This window comes from Budorcas taxicolor, chromosome 1, assembly GCF_023091745.1.
Source record: "Budorcas taxicolor isolate Tak-1 chromosome 1, Takin1.1, whole genome shotgun sequence".
Classification (NCBI taxonomy): Eukaryota; Metazoa; Chordata; class Mammalia; order Artiodactyla; family Bovidae; genus Budorcas; species Budorcas taxicolor.
In genome coordinates, this window is record NC_068910.1 from 152,275,870 (window position 1) to 152,296,704 (window position 20,835).

Sequence of the window (20,835 nt, forward strand, 5' to 3'; positions counted from 1 at the left end):
AGATCTTTCAAATTATGGTACTTTTTTTCATTATATCAACTGAAAAAAAATTACAGTTGCTAACATTGTCACTGATCTCATCAGAAAAATCTTTAATTTGGGGGAAGCTCACAGCAGTAGATACAAGGTTCTCAAAATTCTAATTTTTGCTTGAAAGCTCAAATTTGATCCTTGACAACAAATGCTGTCAGTTTTTCTCTCTGAAGAGTCTCATATTGTTCACGCTCAAGAAATTGTTCATGCTCAAGAAAATGTCTGCCAAACATCCATGTCTGAATAACCACATTCTGTCTATTAGTGGTCTTTAAGTCAAAATGATGTTCCAGGATAAAAGCAGTTAGTTTAGCTCACAGCTCAAATAATCAACCAATGCTTTTTCCTTGATGTAAGCATACTTTGACGTGAAGCAGAAGTGCTTTAGGGATACTTCCCATTCACCACACAATATAAAAAAGGACAAGTAGTCTCAAGCACAGAGATGTGAGGATTTACAGAGACAATGAAAAAATTATCTAAGTACTAAAGTATGGTTTTTCTTGCTCTGTTGTTCTCATAGGCTACTTTCCATCTTTCCTTTACTTCTTAAATTCCTAAAAGAGTAATAGTTTAACTTATTTTCACTTTCTCACTTAATTCCTTGTAGCCTAATTTCTGTGCCTACCATTTTACTGACTCTTCTAAAAACTAACCATGAATCATCAAATCCAAAGGCTTTTTCATAGTCCTTATGTTCTTAAACTCCTGAAGCAACTGATACTGTAAATTGTTTGTAACTTTCTCCCCTCTTCTGGGATCTGTGAATTACTTACTCTGGTCTTCCTACCCTTTTGATCATTTTTCTTCTATGATCTTTCCTTCTATCTGTTCTGGTAAATATAGGAATTTCTTAATGTGGTACTCCTGACCATCTGTCCTTATTTTAATTTTATTATTATTAAACATGCTCATAGTTACATAATGGGTTACATAATCCAATAAGGATTTTCTAAAGGGTTACATAATCCTATAAGGCTTATTAAAAAATTAAACTTTAAATTTAAACTTACTTAAGTTGAAAGACATAACAACTTTCCAAAGATCCATCTTTTCAATAATATAGCTAGCTTAACTTCAGATGCTTTTTTGCACAGTCACTAATTTGCAATTTGACTCAAGATTAAAGAATTTATAAAGTTTTAGAATTAGAAAATTAATACCATGAAAGAAACTTTCTTTTACATTCTTAACTTCTGAATGAAAATTGGGGCCTTTTGTGTCTCATGTCTCCTATGCCCTGTTCCTAAATACAGTTGGCTCTCCCCAACTGTGGGTTCTGGCTACTTGGCTTCAGCAAACTGCAGATGGAAATTATTGGGGGGAAAAAAATCCAGAAAGTTCCAAAAAGGAGAACTTGAATTTGCTACACATAGGCAACTATTTACACAGCCTTTAGTGATACAGGTATTGTAAGTAATCTAGAAATGACAAAGTATACAGGAGGCTGTGCATAGCTTTTATGCAAATACTATGCTATTTTATATAGGGACTTGAGCATCTATGGACTCTAGAATCAGCAGGCGTCTGGGAACCAATCCACTGCAGATACCAAGGGAAGACTGTTAGTTGCAGTATGGAGGCAAATGCAGAGTCTTTACTAGCTTATCAGAGACAGTTCTAACTTAGCTGAATCTCATTAGCCATTCTGAGCCAAGGAAGAAGAGGACAAATGGAAAGTACCACAGTGTACTCAACTAGTGTTAGTTATTACTCTATACATTTATTTATAGATATGACTATATTCTTTCTAATTAATATAGCTTACAATTAATATTTACTAATGATTTACTTTTTCAGGACAACTTTCAACATACATGTCGCCTTACTGGTTACCTACCGAAGATCAAGACCTTGATTTTGCCAGATATTTTCCATAATGCGAATAATCTGAAGGGTTAGCATATCTTGCCGTAAATCTGAAATTCAAATAATATGTACAGCACCACTTAATGCCACAAGCACAAATCTGAGTATCACATCATCACAATGTTTTTAAACAGAAAACATATAGAATTATATTTGCTCTTCAAAATAATCTGTAAGGAAGCAATAATCCGAGTTTTTAACCCATTTCTAAAGTATCTGCATAAACACATCTGTATAACAATGTAGGATAAGTGGGCACATATTTCACAAAAAAATTAAAATATATAAATTACTTATTTTTCTGAATCCTTAAATTTGAATGTTTATATTAAAATATTTAGAATAACAGAATTCAGGGCTGAAAGGTCATTTCCTAATGAAAACCCATCTATGATATATTTCAAATGTATATAGAATATAAAATATAAAAATATATTCCTCCACAGCCTATTCTCCAAATGACTTAGGACCTTCTTTTATGACTCCTTAGCAGACTATATCTACCAGGTTGTAGTTTTGTTTCTGTAGTTATTTGTTCAATATCTCTCTTTTCCCTGCTAGACTATAAACTCTAAGAAGGCATGGATTCCGTTTTGTGTATTCTTACAACCTCAGGGCCTAGCATTCAAATATTTATGGAGTGAATGGATATACATTTAAGCAAAATGATTTTCAGGCCTTCTGATTCTAAACCTAATACATCTTTTCATTTCAAGAATTATAAATACATATTCTACATGTTAAGACATCTGCTTAATTTTACCACATGCATATTCCTTAAATGGCTTTCAATAATCTTCATGGTTCATAAATATCCTGTGTATAAAAATATAGCTAAGTTCATGTATCATAAGTCCATTAATACTCTTACCATCCCCATTTTTAAAGATGATCTCATTGTTCTGAAAGAGTAATTCTGACATGATGTCTGGGTTCTCCCAATTCAACCACAGTGGCCTTTTTGCAGAAGACATAATTCGACACTCTTCAAGCCTTTAACAGAGTTGAAAATTTTACTCGGCACCTTAGCTTTGTTATTCTTTATAGTCTCAATTTATTTCAAAATACATATACTGTATAGCTTTTTGAACTGTTATAGCAATTTTAAACTTTCTCCTCAGTTTTATGTATGAAATAATTTCTAAGGGCATATAAAGAAAAAATACATAACAAAAGCTTAAAAATTTCTTCTACATAGAATATGAATTTTCCACAAATATAGGTATATATCATTAGTTTTACAGATATTACATTCTGTTTCTCATCCAATGATATCACAAATTCTGGCCATAGAAAGTTTTAAATTCTATTGTTAAAGCAGTAAAAACTCATTCTGAATAAATGCAGTTCCGAACTTAAGAAAATATTATTACTCTTGTTTTGCAGGGTAGGAAAAGGAAAAAGATGCATATATTATTGAATACGATTATTATGGACATTTTGACTTTTTTCAAGATTTTCTGCAGAGAACATATGTGTTTAAATATATCAATAAAACTGCCAATAAAGTTCCTTACCTGAGATTTCCCAGCTGATGAGCAGGGTTTAGAGGAGACAGAAAGCCCTGGAGAGCATCCATGAAATCTGGTCGCCGCATTTGCTCAACTAAAAACTTCATCTGTACCTGATAGATAAGCATAATCATGGTTAGAAATTGACTTGATAAAAGGTAAAACTAACTGCTAGTATCTTTTACCCACTGGAGCCTCATTAGTGTGTAATTTTTGAATCCATATCCTGGACTGGTTGCATTCTAACTAGAAGGGTCTCTCTAACATTCTATAACACAGAGCAGCACAACTCAGGCAGACAGGTGAGAGTTACCTCCCTGTAAGAAGGTACTGTATCCTGACAGAGGCTATGTTTTGGCTCTAGATCAAAGCACGGTCAACTATGGCTTATAAGTCAGCTGCCTGGTTTTCTAAGTCAAACTGCATTGGAACACAGTCACATCTATTCACTTTGATAGCTGCTTTTACACTAGAATAGCAGAGTTGAATAGTTAAAACAGACTGTGTGGCCTGCCAAGTCTAAAATATTTACTATCTGATTTTTTAAGAAAAGGTCCGCAGATCTTTCTTCTAGAGGAAAAACTATGGAGACATCATGTTAGCTTAGCTTAATAGTCTGACTTTTAAGCTTTTCAGAAAACACCACATTCTTTGTTCAGTAAAGAAGGTTTAGGGGATTGTGGGAAAAGTCTCATGCTACTAAGTTCTAGTACATAGCTGGAAAGAAACATCCTTTTTCAATCACTTTTTTAGTCTACTGTATCGCAGGCAACCAATCATATGAAAACTTCATTTTAGAAGGATACTTAAATTTACAAATTTAGTATCTAATTTCTTTTTTCTTACCTTAATTACAATATAATAAATTTTATTATTTCAAAGCAGTCTAATTTCCTCTCACTCACAATTCCAGCAGCAGAAACAGTATAATTATTTTCTAATAACCTACATTTGAACTTACATACTACAACTGCAATAAAATCAACTCAGTTACATACTGATATTTAGATTAATACACTAACTTTCTTTTAAAGTTGTTTCTTTTCAAGCTATATTAGTGATGATGTTGAAAAAATTTATTCACTACTACTAATTTACATTGTCCTTTGGGGACCGCCTAATAAACTGGAATTTTCTTTTTCTCATTTCCCTAGAAGTGAGGAATAGTCTCACTTTTTACTGTGGATGTGTTGGACTGATTAATGGGTAAGGAGGAGGAGAAGGTCATGAGAAACCTTTACATCTTGTGTAACTAAATTGCACAAGATGTAAAGTTTCACCAAGTTACACTAAGTTACACTAAGTTAGACTGTAGATGACTTGAATGTGTGAGCTATTCACTGCATGAATGAGTCCATTTAAACTTAGAAATACAGGAACTAAATTTCTTTTCACTCATTTTCAGGGTCATTACTAACAGAAAAGAAATGACACAGAGTAAGGAAAAATCAATTTCAACACTTAGGGCTCAACAACAAGGTCCTAATGTACTGCATGGGGAACTATATTCAGTATGCTGTGATAAACCATAATGGAAAAGAATATTAAAAAGGGCTATATAAAAGAGAAAGGAATGTAAAGGGGAAGGAACTAATATTTCCTGGGCATCTTCCATGTTCTAGGGACTATGACAGGTACTTTGTGTATCTGGTTTGCTTTAATTCTCACATCAATCCTATGAGGAATGTATTAGTCTCATTTTATAGATGAGGAAAACGAATCTCAAGAGACTAAATAATGTGTCTAACATTACATTGCTTGGATCAAAATCTTAAACTGCCTAATTCTAAGGCATATATACTGGGCTCTCAAATAACCCTGCTCTACTGCAATGAAGGAGTCTCAAAAACACACTAAAGAGTCACATACCTTTTGTGTTTCATCCTTCTTCTCTTGTTTGAGAATGTCAGTCAAGTTAATGAGCTTTTCCATAGCCTCAACTTGCCTATTAAGGTGCTTCAGATACATCCCACATGCACGGCAATAGGACTCCAAAAGCAGGCCAAACCTCTGACTAACTGTTTTATTGTGCATCTCAGATCTAAAAGATCAATGCAAGCGAACGAGAAAGCAAGAGAGGAAGGGAGGGAGGGAAAGAGGGAGGGAAAGAAGCAGGGAGGGAGGGAGGGAGGGAGAGAGAGAGAACTGTAAATGAGTATACATAGAACCTTTTGTATGAAAATAAAACCCATTTTCTAAATTCAAAAAATGTTATAATCATACTAATATTAACTAATATAATCATACTAACTAATAATAAAACCTATCTTTTAAGAGCAAAACAATTAAAGAGTTTCAGGTAGTTCCTGAAAATATAAATTTTTAAAAACCTAGAATTTTAGGTTTATTTCAACTACCTTTCATTTACTAGTCTTAGCACAAAATATATAAACATGAAAAAAGGAAATCAGGCAGAAAAATAATAAAACAAACAGGGAGGGAATGAAGAACTCAGTGAACACTATTTGACTCTTCTGACATATATGTCCCTTTTCTGTACTGTGCCTGAATTTAAGTTATTTTAAACCTAGCTTCCAGATTCAATTTTTGATTTAACATTAAAAAAAAAACCATGTTAATTATAAATCTGTTTCTGAATTTATAAAAACATGCATGGTTTATGACCTCTAACTTTGTGTAGTAGATATATCAATCCTGCAAAATATTTTTGTTCTTAATTATCTTATTTTCTAGTAAGGTTTCATCATTATTGCTCTGAATTGCAAGGGAAGATTTTTTGGGGGCGGGAGGGTTAAGGAATATCTTAATCCACACGTACAGTGAAATCAATTGCAACATTAATCTAGACCTAGCAAATTTTACTTTTCTTAGAGTAGAATCAAAGTCTTTAAAAATATTTCAGCTCTCATTCCTGTATAAAATTTAGTTTTAATTTTACTGCTTATTTAATGTTAAAGAGAAAAAGCTGAGAAAGTTCACTGGTACAATATACTTTCAGTATGGAAAACTCTTCTGGACAAACAAAAACAAGAGTAGATAAGTAATACAGAAGTATATATTAATACATGTATACATTATATATTAGAATACAAGTAATATTTATATAAAGAATTAAATGGAAAAATAATTTGACTTACTTTAAATGCCAAAAGAAAAAGTGACCGATCCTTTGATTAGTTAATGCTTTTTTGAGTAAAAACCTCACAAGCAGGTTATCCAAATACTGTTCATACTTTAGTACCTATGTCAGTAAAAACATACATAAAAACAAAGCCACATCAATCAGTGTAAGTTTCTTCATGGCTGAATTTAAAGAAAAAAATTTTTAGGAAGAAAATAGATACTCCTGTTAATAAAACTGATTTTTACAAAAGTATAAAACCAGCTAATACAGCATTTTTTGGAAATTGCATGGATTTAAAATAAAACATTATTTTTCTATTTTACATTATTTTACCTGTACTAGCTGAATTAGGTACTGAGAAAGTTTGTCATCTGTTAAATATTTTTCTAAGCACCGAACAGCAAAACCTCGAACCATAGGATCTGGGTAATTGCAGTCCAGAAGCTCCATAGCCTGTTCAGGCTTGATTGGAGGCCAATCTTTTACCAAGCAGTACATCTGTGTATGAGTGAGATAATAAATTATATTTAAAAAGCAAAAATAGTTGTGAATGAACCCTCTAAGACACTGTCTTAATTTCTCACTGTAAAAATTAGATAAAAGCCCCCCTGATGAATTCAGTGCTTAAAATGTTTAATTCTAATTAATTTTTTCAGTGAAAGTTACATAAACGGTATTTTTCTTTACTACACAGATCTTCCTTGACTTACAATGGGCTTATGTCTTGATAAACTTATCATATGTTGAAAATAGCTCAATGCATTTAGCACATAATCTACTGAACATCATAGCTTAACTCAGACTACCTTAAACATTCTCAGAACACTTATATTAACCCACAGTTGGGCAAAACCACCTAACACAAAGCCTATTTTATTACGGCTGTATGGGTACAGACTAGTTGTAAGGATACTGGTTGTTTACCCTCATGATCACCTGGCTGACTGAAGCTGTGGCTCACTACTGCTGCCCAGTATCAGGAGAGACTATTTTACCACATATTGCTAACCTGAGGAAAGATCAAAATATAAAATTTGAAATAGTTTTCACTGAATGCATATCACTTTCTCACTACTATAAAGTCAAAAAATCTTAAGTTGAACTATGGTAAGTTGAGGACCATCTGTATTATCATTATTAATTAATTCAAAACACAGTCTATTTCATCTCTTACACTTATGCAGATTTTCTGAGAGAAAACAATTTGAACGACATACCAAATTTGTGCAACAGTTATTCAGTAATTTCAAACATGCGTTTACCTGAGCTACTTCATCTCTAGAGTTCCATTTAACAGACAGAAGCAATTTGGGTAGAATTTCGGGGATAGTTACACAATAGTGTCTATGTGGAAAAGACAAGACAAAAACATTCTTACATGTTATCCAAAAGACCTAAATGTCTAAATTTTCAACTATGCAATCTCTAAAAAGTTCCAAACATTTTAAAAATTTCTTACCATGACTAGCCTTTCTTAAAATCAAAACAAATCTTTGTTTAACACTATAGCTACACCTATATATATTTATCGACAGTTATAAATGGCATGGAAGACAAAAGGAAAATCCAAATAGAGGACAACTACTTAGGAAAAATTATGAATTTATAACATTCTTTACATAGTTTCTCTTATTAATCATGAACCATGGGAAGAGTTCCCACTTCTACCATGGTCAGTGGACAAAACTTATATTTAAATGGACTTTCTGCAGAAATGCACTGTAACTTTATTTAAATAAACCAGTGTACACATATCAAGCTGTAGGGTAATTTCTTCAAAAGTAAAAATAGGGGATTACATTATTACTTTCAGGAAGCATAAGAAAATATGAAAAATGGAAGGAACTCTTAAAAATGGAAAATATCTAGGCTAACTAAATCACAATTAAATGGGTCTAAAACTACAGGTACTTTTGGGGGGTGGATCTTAAATTTTATTTGAAAACAAAACCAAAAAACCAAATCTAAGAAAAGGTCATGTTAAGGATTTAGAATTTTAAAAAAGCCTTCAATCTGTAAGCTTAGTACCAATGCATCATGATTTTCTAGAAATACTGATCTACATCCATAATTTTAAAAAGGATAATGCTTATAATAAAATAAGTGTAAATTATGCTTTATTTACTCTAATAGGTAACAGCAGAAACATGGCAAGATCAAGCCAAAGTCAGTTATTTCTTGTGAAATAGAAGAAATAGAGACTCTATCTTAACACTTACCTGTGGCTCCACAGAAAATCTTTCTCTTGCTCAGTGATTTCAGATAGAGGATCTCGTGTACAAATTGCTCGGAGCTGTTCTTTATCATTTTCTCTTAATTCATTGTCTCTAGCTAGTCTGTTACTCTGTAAAATAAAGTAACATCTTATATAATTTTCTTTGTCATATTTCCTAACCCTCTCCCTCGATTTATGAGTGATCTGCAAAAAAAGATTAACTTTCAATAAATTTTACATTGATTATTAACTGTTGAAAAAGTTTATTCTCATTATAAGACTTTATTTTCAGGGATAGGGGAGAACTAGTTTAAATTCTTTCATAACCCTTGCCAAAATATATCCTTATAATCACTGCAACGTTTTCCAATTTCAAAAGTAAAAATAAGGGGAAAACAGGAAAACACAACAACCCACTTTAAAATACCGCACACTGAATTTTGGAAACTAAAATGAAAATACCATAACTTTTGGTGTAATTCCAAGATTCCAAGTAATGTATTTATTCCCTTTAAATACAAATATATTAGTCGTATTAACTATGAACACATTAATATATGATGAAAAACACATGCCATTTAGGATGGGTTTATTTATTCCTAATGGCTAAAGATGAAAGCAGACATCCATGCTACTTGGTTTTTATTTAAAAAGTCAAAGTGTCAGTCACTCAGTTGTGTCTGACTCTTTGGATCCTGTGGACTGTAGCCTTCCAGGCTCATCTGTCCACAGAATTCCCCAGGCAAGAATACTGGAGTAGGTAGCCATTTGTTTCTCCAGGGAACCTTCCTGACCCAGGGATTAAAACTGGGTCTTGTCTCCTGCACTGCAGGCAGATTCTTTTATCATCTGAGCCATCAGGGGAGCCCCTGGTTTTTATACATTTAAATATTGTTAATTTATCCAACAGCATAACAAAATATTACTGGCACATATTTGCTCAACAAATGTTTAATACATGGATTGTGTAATTTGGTCCTATTCTTACTGCTGGGCTCAGAAAATAGTAAAACACCCTGTATTAACAGAGACTCTATTATAGTGGAAAAATAAATGAACAAATAAAGCTATTGGAGAGTCAACATAGACAGATGCTGTGAGTGTTGTGACAGAGAAGGACAGGGTGATTACTTTAGACTGAGTGTTCAGAAATGGCCTCTAAGAACACATTAATTTGTTATTCAAATGCCAAGAAAGAACCATCCACACAAAGACCAGGGAAAGATTACCGCGGAAGAAGGAAACAGTCAAAGTGCCCCAAGGACAGAAAGAGTTTGGTGCAGACCAGTGCATCTGAAGTCCAGCAGATGAGGGCGAGGACTGACAGGAGGTCACAGTCACAGCATGGAGAATTTGCAGGTCAGGGTAAAAGGTCTGGATTTTACTTTTAGTGACAGTTATTTACAGGATAAATACTGTTTTAATACTTGATTTATTTTTTATAATTTTATTATTCTGGCTGCTCTGGGTTAAGTGGGAGACCAGATAGGAAGCTACTGTAATAGTCCAGGTAAAAGAATAAACATTTAACCTTCAACTCATCAGAAAAAGTAGTCACTAACATTAATCATTTGGGTTCCAATGGACTCTTATTCTTTTACTTATTTTTGTTTTTAATATAAAATAATTTAGAGAAGAATAAAATATGGTATATACAATATAATAGACATCTTAATAATTTAAACATAGTAAAACCAAATTTATAATCCAAAATGGGCAACATATGTTGAATGCAACAAACTTGCTAATCAACTGTCCTGTGTGAGCCTGAAACATATCCATCTTGTGAATACTGATTCCAGATTTCAAATACGTATCTCCTAAGTTCTAGCTTATCATTACTTTTGGTTTTTCTTCTCATACTTGCATTTTAAAATACAATACTTTTGTGCTCGCTTCGGCAGCACATATACTAAAATTGGAACGATACAGAGAAGATTAGCATGGCCCCTGCGCAAGGATGACACGCAAATTCGTGAAGCGTTCCATATTTTTAAGCTTCTGCACAACAAAGGAAAATATAAGCAAGGTGAAAAGACAGCCTTCTGAATGGGAGAAAATAATAGCAAATGAAGCAACTGACAAACAACTAATCTCAAAAATATACAAGCAACATATGCAGCTCAATTCCAGAAAAATAAACGACCCAATCAAAAAATGGGCCAAAGAACTAAATAGACATTTCTTCAAAGAAGACATACGGATGGCTAACAAACACATGAAAAGATGCTCAACATCACTCATTATCAGAGAAATGCAAATCAAAACCACAATGAGGTACCACTTCACACCAGTCAGAATGGCTGCGATCCAAAAATCTGCAAGCAATAAATGCTGGAGAGGGTGTGGAGAAAAGGGAACCCTCCTACACTGTTGGTGGGAATGCAAACTAGTACAGCCATTATGGAGAACAGTGTGCAGATTCCTTAAAAAATTGCAAATAGAACTCCCTTATGACCCAACAATCCCACTGCTGGGCATACACACCGAGGAAACCAGAATTGAAAGAGACACATGTATCCCAATGTTCATCGCAGCACTGTTTATAATAGCCAGGACATGGAAACAACCTAGATGTCCATCAGCAGATGAATGGATAAGAAAGCTGTGGTACATATACACAATGGAGTATTACTCAGCCGTTAAAAAGAATTCATTTGACTCAGTTCTGATGAGATGGATGAAACTGGAGCCGATTATACAGAGTGAAGTAAGCCAGAAAGAAAAACACCAATACAGTATACTAACACATATATATGGAATTTAGAAAGATGGCAATGACGACCCTGTATGCAAGACAGCAAAAAAGACACAGCTGTGTATAACGGACTTTTGGACTCAGAGGGAGAGGGAGAGGGTGGGATGATTTGGGAGAATGGCATTCTATCATGTATACTATCATGTAAGAATTGAATCGCCAGTCTATGTCTGACGCAGGATACAGCATGCTTGGGGCTGGTGCATGGGGATGACCCACAGAGATGTTATGGGAAGGGAGGTGGGAGGGGGGTTCATGTTTGGGAACACATGTAAGAATTAAAGATTTTAAAATTAAAAAAAAAAAAAGAAAAAGAAAAAAAAAATACAATACTTTTGAAAACTTTGATGCCTCATAATTTTGAAGAGAAGATAACCATATTCTTTGCTTCATAAGTGCAAAACATTTCTATTTTTTATACTTACAGATATCAATCAGAATAATCAATCCAAGAAGTTAAAACTTTTCTACATTACTTTTTTCCTTCCAGTAGCATTTAGCTACTTACAAAGTAAATTTTGGTGCACAACATCACAAAAGTTAAAAAGAATACTGGAAAAGATGTGGTATCCAGGTTTTTTAAATTTTTTGTGGTCCAGGTTCTTACTAAGACATATTGTGTGATAAAGTCATTGCTGCAGAATGACTAACTTGAGTTAGTCATTTTTTGTCCTTGGAGATACACTGTTCACTCACTGTCTCTTGAGTTTGAGAAAATTCATCTAGGATAGTGTCATCTGATGTTTCACTTAATATGATCAATTTTAACATCATCATTTAAGTCTGGAGTAGTGGTTCTCAACTGGGGTGATTTTGTCCCATCTACCTCCCAGGAACCATTGACAGTGTTGGGACACATAACATTTATGATTGTTACAAGTTGTGGTGGTGATATTACTGACATCTCATATATAGAGGCCAGGGATGCTGCTAAACATCATGTAATGAATAGGACAGTCCCTACAGCAAAGGAATTTTTGACCCCAAATGTCATCAGTGTTAAGGTTGAGAAACTTTGCTTTAAAGCACTATTATCCATTTCTTTGCATTCAAATTCTGATAATACTTGTAAAATATTTTTCTCTGTCAAGTTTTCTTCTCTTTGCCACTGTGAGTGGAAAGGGGGAAATTCTAAATTATTACCAGTGTTCAATGAAAGCCTGAAAACTAACAAAACAAAAGACTAAAGATGGTGTCTGCAGACTTCTTTATGCATCTGGAAAGATGATGGAAAACATTGAGCACTGAAATAAGACTGAAGGATGATGTGAAAGTGATGATTTACCTCACTACTGTATCATCCTTCTAGTTATTCTATCCTTCTATATTTCCATATTATATATATATTTTTAGCATAGTTGGAATTAATTAATGAATGATTAAATAGTAAAATGTCTTAAGATACAAGAAAACTAAGAATCCCATTGTTGTATCTTAGATTTATGAAAGTTTTCCATAGATCCAGTGGTAATTGAAAGACAGAATCAGTTTTATTCTATTACAAAAATAAACAGGTTTTCTTTGAAATAAAAAAAAATTCTTCTAGGAAGAAAATGTCATAAAATATCAATCCTTAAAAAACTTAGAACTGCTCAAAAAGGAAACTCAAAAGCTAAAATGGGCTGTGGCAAACTGAGTTCAATGACTAAAATATGAATAAAATAGGAAATAAATGAGTTTTCAAGTATGTGACCTAATTCCAATAATTCAGTTAACTTATAGATATAACTAATTGGATAGAGTTAACGGACATTTTATAGAAATGCTTAATTTCAAAATTAAAGAATCAAGGTTATTATCCTTTTTATCTAAGTTAGAATGGTTAAGAGCAAAAGACTTAATACTTATTTAACAGTGACACTGGATAACTTATTTAAACTCCTTAAACCTTTTCTGTTCTGGTAAAATAGGAGTTAAAATGGACTTCCCTGGTGGCTCAGACGGTAAAGCGTCTGCCTACCATGCGGGAGACCCGGGTTTGATCCCTGGGTTGGCAAGATCCCCTGGAGAAGGAAATGGCAATCCACTCCAGTACTACTGCCTGGAAAATCCCATGGACAGAGGAGCCTGGTAGGCTACAGTCCATGGGGCAGCAAAGAGTTGGACACGACTGAGCGACTTCACTTCAGGAGGTAAAATAGCACCTACCTTCATTGAGGCTACTTTTAAGATTAAATGAGGGAATATGTGAAAAGTAATTGGAATGGCATTTAGTACATAGTAAGCACTTAATATATGTTAAATATATTCAAGGAATTAAATGTACAAAGTAGCGGTTACATTTTTCAAGCAAGAGAATCCCTTTTTTAATGTCAAAAAAGCTAATTGTACTTGTAGTAAATGACAGAATTCAGAAATGATTTTAAATTAATTTCCACTTAACAAAACATTTTGTACATAGCTTTGAAAGTACACAGATTGGAAGATTACTATCACTGTTATTATTATTATTCTGTTTACAAAAGTTTGGTAAACTCCTTACTGAGAACACAACTATTAATAATAAACTAATAAAGTTTCTAAGTGTAGGATTCCAGACTGCCTCTGGGTGCACTATTACTGGGGGTAGGCATGTTTTAGGACCCACATTCATTGAATGGTCTATCTATAATCTTTAATTAGGCCAAAGAAAAAGGTGACAAATTAGGAACCTGGGAAAAGAGACAGCAAAGAACAAAAATACTCTATTCTCTCAGTAATGACACTTTTGCCTTGAAAAATAAGGGAGAGTTTATGATCCTTGAACCCAGTTACATTGTGGTTCTAAAACTACAGCCAAGATCAGACAAACAGATCAATATTTAAACTCCATTTTATATATACTGCTTAATAGCAGAGACTATGTTGTTATTGTTGTTTAGCTGCTAAGTCATGTCCAACTCCTTTGCAACCCCAGGGACTGTAGCCCACCAGGCTCCTTTGTTCATAGGATTTCCTAGGCAAGAAAACTGGAGTGAGTTGCCATTTCCTTTTCCAGGGATCTTCCCAACCCAGAGATCGAACTTGCATCTCCTGCACTGGCATTTGAGTGCTTCACCACTGAGCAACTAGGGAAGTCCAGCATAGACTACTGCGATATGCTATTTCCTCTGCTTCTAGGCCCAGCTAACAACACATGTACACCTTGGTTTCAAGTTCAAAGTTATTATCCCAGAGAGGTCTCTCCTGTGCCCAAGATACACTATCCTTTCACCCCAAATAGTTCGTTATTCTTGACATACTAACTATTATTTCCTTAATGGCACTCAGCATGATTTGTAATCTTGTATTTCTGCTTTTACCAGTCTCAGGCCTATCTTCACCAGCACACTATAAACAGTAGAGGTCTCTTCAGGTCACAGCTTTATTACCTGGTACCTACCGTGTCAAGATCAAGCAGAGACCAAAACAACACATGGAAGAACGGTACAAGAAAGATCTTAACGAACTGGATAACTACAGTGGTGTGACCTGTCACCCACAGCCAGACATTCTGGAGTGTGAAGTCAAATGGACCTTATGAAGCACTGCGGTCAATAAAACTAATGGATGTGATGGCCTTGCAAATAGCTGTGAAAAGAAGAAAAGCAAATGGCAAAGGAGAAAAGGAAAGATACACCCATCTGAATGCAGAGTTCCAAAGAACAGCAAGGAGAGATAAGAAAGCTTTGCTCAGTGATCAGTACAAATAAATTGAGGAAAACAATAGAACAGGAAAGATTAGAGATCTCTTCAAGAAAGTTAGAGACCAAGAGAACATGTCATGCAAAGATGGGCTCAATAAAGGACAGAAATGGTATGGACCTAACAGAAGCAGAAGGAATACTAAGAAGAGATGGCAAGAATACACAGAAGAACTATACATAAAAGATATTCATGACCCAGATAATCATGATGGTCTGATCACTCACCTAGAGCCAGACATCCTGGAATGTGATGTAAGTGGGCCTTAGGAAACATCACTACGAACAAAGCTAGTGGAGGTGATGGAATTCCAGTAGAGTTATTTAAAATCCTAAAAGATGATGCTGTGAAAGTGTTGCACTCAATATGCCAGCAAATTGGGAAAACTCAGCAGTGACCACAGGGCTGGAAAAGGTCTGTTTTCATTCCAATCCCAAAGAAAGGAAATGCCAAAAATGCTCAAACTACCACACAATTGCATTCATCTCACATGCTAGTCAAGTAATGCTCAAAATTCTCCAAGCCAGGCTTCAGCAATACGTGAACTGTGAACTTCGAGATGTTCAAGCTGGATTTAGAAAAGGCAGAGGAACCACAGATCAAGTTGCCAACACCCGCGGGATCATCGAAAAAGCAAGAGAGTTCCAGAAAAACATCTACTTCTGCTTTATTGACTATGCCAAAGCCTTTGGCTGTGTAGATCACAACAAACTATGGAAAATTCTTCAAGAGATGGGAATACCAGACCACGTGACCTGCCTCTTTAGAAATCTGTATGAAGGTCAGGAAGCAACATAAGAACTGGACATGGAACAACAGACTGGTTCCACATAGGAAAAGGAGTATGTCAAGGCTGTATATTGTCACTCTGCTTATTTAACTTCTATGCAGAGTACATCATGAGAAACACTGGGCTGGAAGAAGCACAAGCTGGAATCAAGATTGCTGGGAGAAATATCAATAACTTCAGATATGCAGATGACACCACCCTTATGGCAGAAAGTGAAGAGGAACTAAAGCGTCTCTTGATAAAAGTGAAAGAGGAGAGTGAAAAAGTTGGCTTAAAGCTCAACATTCAGAAAACTAAGATCATGCATCCGGTCCCATCACTTCGTGGCAAATAGATGGGGCAACAATGGAAACAGTGACAGACATTATTTTGGGGGGCTCCAAAATCACTGCAGATGGTGACTGCAGCCATGAAACTAAGATGCTTTCTCCTTGAAAGAAAAGTTATGACAAACTTAAGACAGTGTGTTGAAAAGCGGAGACATCACTCTGCTGACAAAGTTTCGTCTAGTCAAGGCTACAGTCTTCCTAGTGGTCATGTATGGTTGTGAGAGCTGGACCGTAAAGAAGGCAGAGAACCAAAGAATTATGCCTTCAAACTGTTGTGCTGGAAAAGATCCTGAGAGTCCCTTGGACAGCAAGGTGATCAAACCAGTCAATCTTAAGGAAATCAACCCTGAAAATTCATTGGAAGGACTGATGGTGAAGATGAAGCTCTAGCATTTTGGTCACCTGATGTGAAGAGCTGACTAACTGGAAAAATCCCTGATGATGGGAAAGATTGAGGGCAGAAGGAGAAGAGGGCATCAGAGCATCACCGATGCAAGGGACTTGAACTTGGGCAAGCTTCAGGAGAAGGTGAGGGACAGGGAGACCTGGCATGCTGCAGTCTATGGAGTCACAAAGAACTGGACATGGTTGGGTGACTGAACAACAACCTGTTGTGTAGTAAATATATATATGTAGTCAGTATTAAATAAAATATTTGTTAAATGAGGCAGGCTGAACTAAGAAGCAGACTGCAGAAAAAATATTAGCATACAGAATTGTATTCTATTGCAACACTGTTCTAGAGTCTGTAATACTAATGCTAGTGTAACTAAAACACATGAAACCTTTTCCATTCAAAAAGTAAAAGTAGGATGCAAATGCACTGATTATGACTGATACTTAAGGAAAACTCTGCGATTCGCCTTACCAGTCCTGCATGGGAATAACTAAATCCTGCCTCACGGGATACGGACCAGTTGGCATGCTCTTCAATCACTGACATATCTGGAAACTTTACCACACTGCTGAACCAGTCAAACTCCAACTCTAAACATGGAGTTTCCTAAGAGATGGAACAAAAGTTATTATACATATTATACTTGACTATCACACACATAAAAAAGAAAAAAAAATCTAATGTATGATAATAAAAAGCTTACTTTATTTGGATTTGATCCAGTAACACCAATAGGGTTCAGCAAATCTTCTAGTCCATGAGGTACTGGCCAAAGATTCAAAGCCATTTTTCCAGATACTAGAGTATCTGTGTAATCAAACAAGTTTATATTTCCCCAGGCCAATGGACAGTGTTCCTTAAGAAACAGAGAAATGTTCACTATTCTGTAGATTAAATTATAAAATGCATTTCAAAATACTTTTCTTTGCCAGAAAGGAGAATTCAACAACTGCCTTTTAAATTGTATCTATAACAAATCACATTAATTTTTTTCCAAGTGTAGTTTCATTTTCCCCATTTGAAAGTACACATATTTTAAAAATTATAAATGGGAAATATAAATCAAAGCAAATGACATATTTACGTGTAGTTACTGTACTGTGCACATTAAAAGTTTTATCAGTATGAACTGAGGACATATTCATCATAAAATAAATTCTGGAAGCTCTACTAAGTTATTCTTCTTTAAATAAATATATTATTTTTAAATACTGGATTTATTAATTTTTAAGTAAGGGAAAAAATATCCATTTCTTGAAAAATTCAATCAGCAGTATATTCAGGGGTTTTTAGGAGTGAATATTACTATTCTTTCTGATACTTTACCTCTTTAGCACCCTTTCGGCCTTTAACAGAACAAATGGAAAGGCAAAGTCGAGCAGCACGAGGAAGATCAGGAATGTATATATCGTAATTCAGCCATTCATTCCACCTATGAACAATTTTAAAGAAAAAAAGAATTTACCATAGAAGACTTTATCCAGACTATATAAATGATTCCTATAAATCACTAAGAGAAAGATAAATCAAAGGAAAACCAGCTCAGAGACTGACTGGAACAGAAACTTTACAAGATCAAATCTAAATGGCTAATAGACATGAAATAGCCAATATCATCTGTCATCCAGAAAATGCAAAAATAAAAAATAACACTATAAAAGAGAATGGCTAAAATGATAAAGACTGATGATACTGAGGGGTGGTAAGGATGTTCATTAACAGGAAATCTCATACATGCTAGGGGAGGTGTAATTTGTACAACCAATTTGGAAACCATTATCTACTAAAACTGATCCCTAACTCGGCTCCATTTCTAGGTATAAAACCACACAAATGTATGCAATCCTGAACAGAATGCTAACAGAATTATATACAGTATCTCCAAACTTCAAAAAAAAATCCAAATGTCTAACAGTAAATAGATAAATGGTAGTATGGTCATATAATGGCATACTGTATATCAATGGAAATGAACACTAGTTATTTACAATATAGATGAAATCTTATAAACATAATGTTGACTGTAAGAAGCTAGGAACAAAAGAATATCAACTCCTTGAGTCTATTTTGTATAAAATTTAGAAATAAGCAAAACTAATAGCATTAGAACAGTTACCTTTGGGGAGGAGAGAAGATCAATGGATTGGGAAGGAGTATGAGAAGGGGTTTTTGGAATGCTGGTAAATGTTCTAATTCTTGACCAGCATAGTGGTTATATAGGTGGTTATATAGGTATTCATTTTGTGATAATTCACTGAACTATACAATCATGATTTGTATAATTTTATGCATTTGTGCTGTACTTTGGTAAAAATAAAAAACAAATTCACTTATAGAAAATGGAAATAGAAAAAGGAAACTAAAAAGTAAAAAACTAAAAAAACAAAGATAAAATTTCCTGTTATGATTAAAATTATTTTTAATTACTCTTATGTATGACGTAGTTTCACTCAGAAGAGCCTGTTAATTTAAGTAAGTCAGTAGATAAGTAAAATAAAAGATACATAAGGAGAAAGTATTTAAATTTCAGAGTAACTACTTTACAGGAAGTAATAAAACTTGACATAATGAGAAGAAAAATGTTACTACAAAAAGTGATATAAATTATTCAAATTTTCATAAGTTCCCTTTAACTTACTGGTTGTTACACGTGAAATTATGTCTATGTTTGGTATACATACTTATAAAGAACCAAATACAATAAGTAGTTCTTTTTTTTTAATTAAAAAACAGAGTAATGGCAAAAATATGAACTCAGAAGTCAGCTTGTCTGGAGTAAAACCTTGTTTCTACTATTTTACTAAATGTGTAACCCTTGCTTTGTTTTCTCATCTGTGAAATGGGACTAATAACATCACCAACTCTCATACAGCTGTTGTGAAAACTAAATGAGATAACATACGTAAAGAAATTAGAACAGTAATTGCTGCTGCTAAGTCGCTTCAGTCGAGTCCGATTCTGTGCGACCCCATAGACGGATGGCAGCTCACCAGGCTCCCCTGTCCCTGGGATTCTCCAGGCAAGAACACTGGAGTGGGTTGCCATTTCCTTCTCCAATGCATGAAAGTGAAAAGTGAAAGTGAAGTTGCTCAGTCGTGTCCAACTCTTCTGACCCCATGGACTGCAGCCCACCAGGCTCCTCCGTCCATGGGATTTTTCAGGCAAGAGGACTGGAGTGGGGTGCCACTGCCTTCTCCAAGAACAGTAACTAGTCCATATTAAAAGCTCAAGTGTTCATTTATATAGAGAAGACTTACATTTAAAATGGGGAAACTCAGCTAGAAGGAAATCTAAAGGGAAAGCAAACAACAAATGCAGGGAAAAGAAATACTGTAAGCTTTGTTAAGTTCACAGTAATTCAAGAAAAATTAGATGGTATATCTCAAATGTACCTAGTACTTTTTATGACACTGAAACCTTCTGAACTGCTCATAACTAATGAAAAATCTTCTGCACACTTTTTAAGAGAGCTGTCTTATTAATCTATTATAGTTGTTCAGTACTGTGCTAACCAGCTAAAGCATATTCTTTTCTTCTTCTAAAGTCCACACAAACACGCACAACCCAATTAAGTTCTTTAGTTTTAAGCAATGGTTATATATATATTCCAAATTTATTCTGTTTTGGGGAGATAACTGGTAACATTTATATGGAAATCATAAAGTATCTAATTTATTTAGCATCTAGAAAGCACAAATTTGGAAAAATCAATTAATCTCAGAATTTTTAAGATTCTATCTAATAACTTCATATATTTTTATCTCTGATTTTTAAGTACAGAAAAGCTCAAAAATTTACTTAAGTCTTTATACTACCTCCATAGGGATTTTACCTTATAGATATTCTTAAAGAAAAGATATAAAACAAATCCTTTCTAAATAGTTACTTTAATATATTAAAATTTGACATTTTGATCTTATATCATTAAATAAATTTACCTTTTACTTTTCTAAAGTCTGTTTATTTTTGTTACTTGAAAGAATTAAGATAAATCTATCTAACATTATTTTGGGGTCTTTCCTTGGGCTTGTTGAACCCCTTGGTTTGTTGGTTTTAAAGTTTTCACCAAAATTTGGAAATTTCTGGCTATTATTTCCTCAAATATTGTTTTTAGGCTCCTTGCAAAAGCACCCACTTAACCTGTGACAGATATGCTGTATGAATGGGAAACAAACTTTTGTTGGT

General features: G+C 34.2%; 1 protein-coding gene and 1 non-coding gene across 2 annotated transcripts in view; one reads left to right on the forward strand and one right to left on the reverse strand.

The window, feature by feature from the left end:
- The window catches only part of PIK3CA (phosphatidylinositol-4,5-bisphosphate 3-kinase catalytic subunit alpha), an 82,472-nt gene that overhangs the window by 4,178 nt on the left and 57,459 nt on the right, over positions 1 to 20,835 (reverse strand). Inside the window, exons 7-17 of the mRNA XM_052661911.1 lie at positions 17,977 to 18,082; positions 17,354 to 17,506; positions 17,122 to 17,256; positions 8,718 to 8,842; positions 7,761 to 7,842; positions 6,832 to 6,996; positions 6,512 to 6,615; positions 5,283 to 5,454; positions 3,420 to 3,526; positions 2,774 to 2,895; positions 1,874 to 1,952 (exon numbers count right to left, since the gene is read on the reverse strand). Coding sequence (XP_052517871.1) covers positions 1,874 to 1,952; positions 2,774 to 2,895; positions 3,420 to 3,526; positions 5,283 to 5,454; positions 6,512 to 6,615; positions 6,832 to 6,996; positions 7,761 to 7,842; positions 8,718 to 8,842; positions 17,122 to 17,256; positions 17,354 to 17,506; positions 17,977 to 18,082 — 1,350 coding nt within the window. The remainder of the gene's footprint in view (positions 1 to 1,873; positions 1,953 to 2,773; positions 2,896 to 3,419; positions 3,527 to 5,282; positions 5,455 to 6,511; positions 6,616 to 6,831; positions 6,997 to 7,760; positions 7,843 to 8,717; positions 8,843 to 17,121; positions 17,257 to 17,353; positions 17,507 to 17,976; positions 18,083 to 20,835) is intronic.
- LOC128058641 (U6 spliceosomal RNA) lies at positions 10,602 to 10,708 on the forward strand. Its single transcript, XR_008200507.1, has one exon. It is a non-coding gene; the product is annotated as a U6 spliceosomal RNA (small nuclear RNA).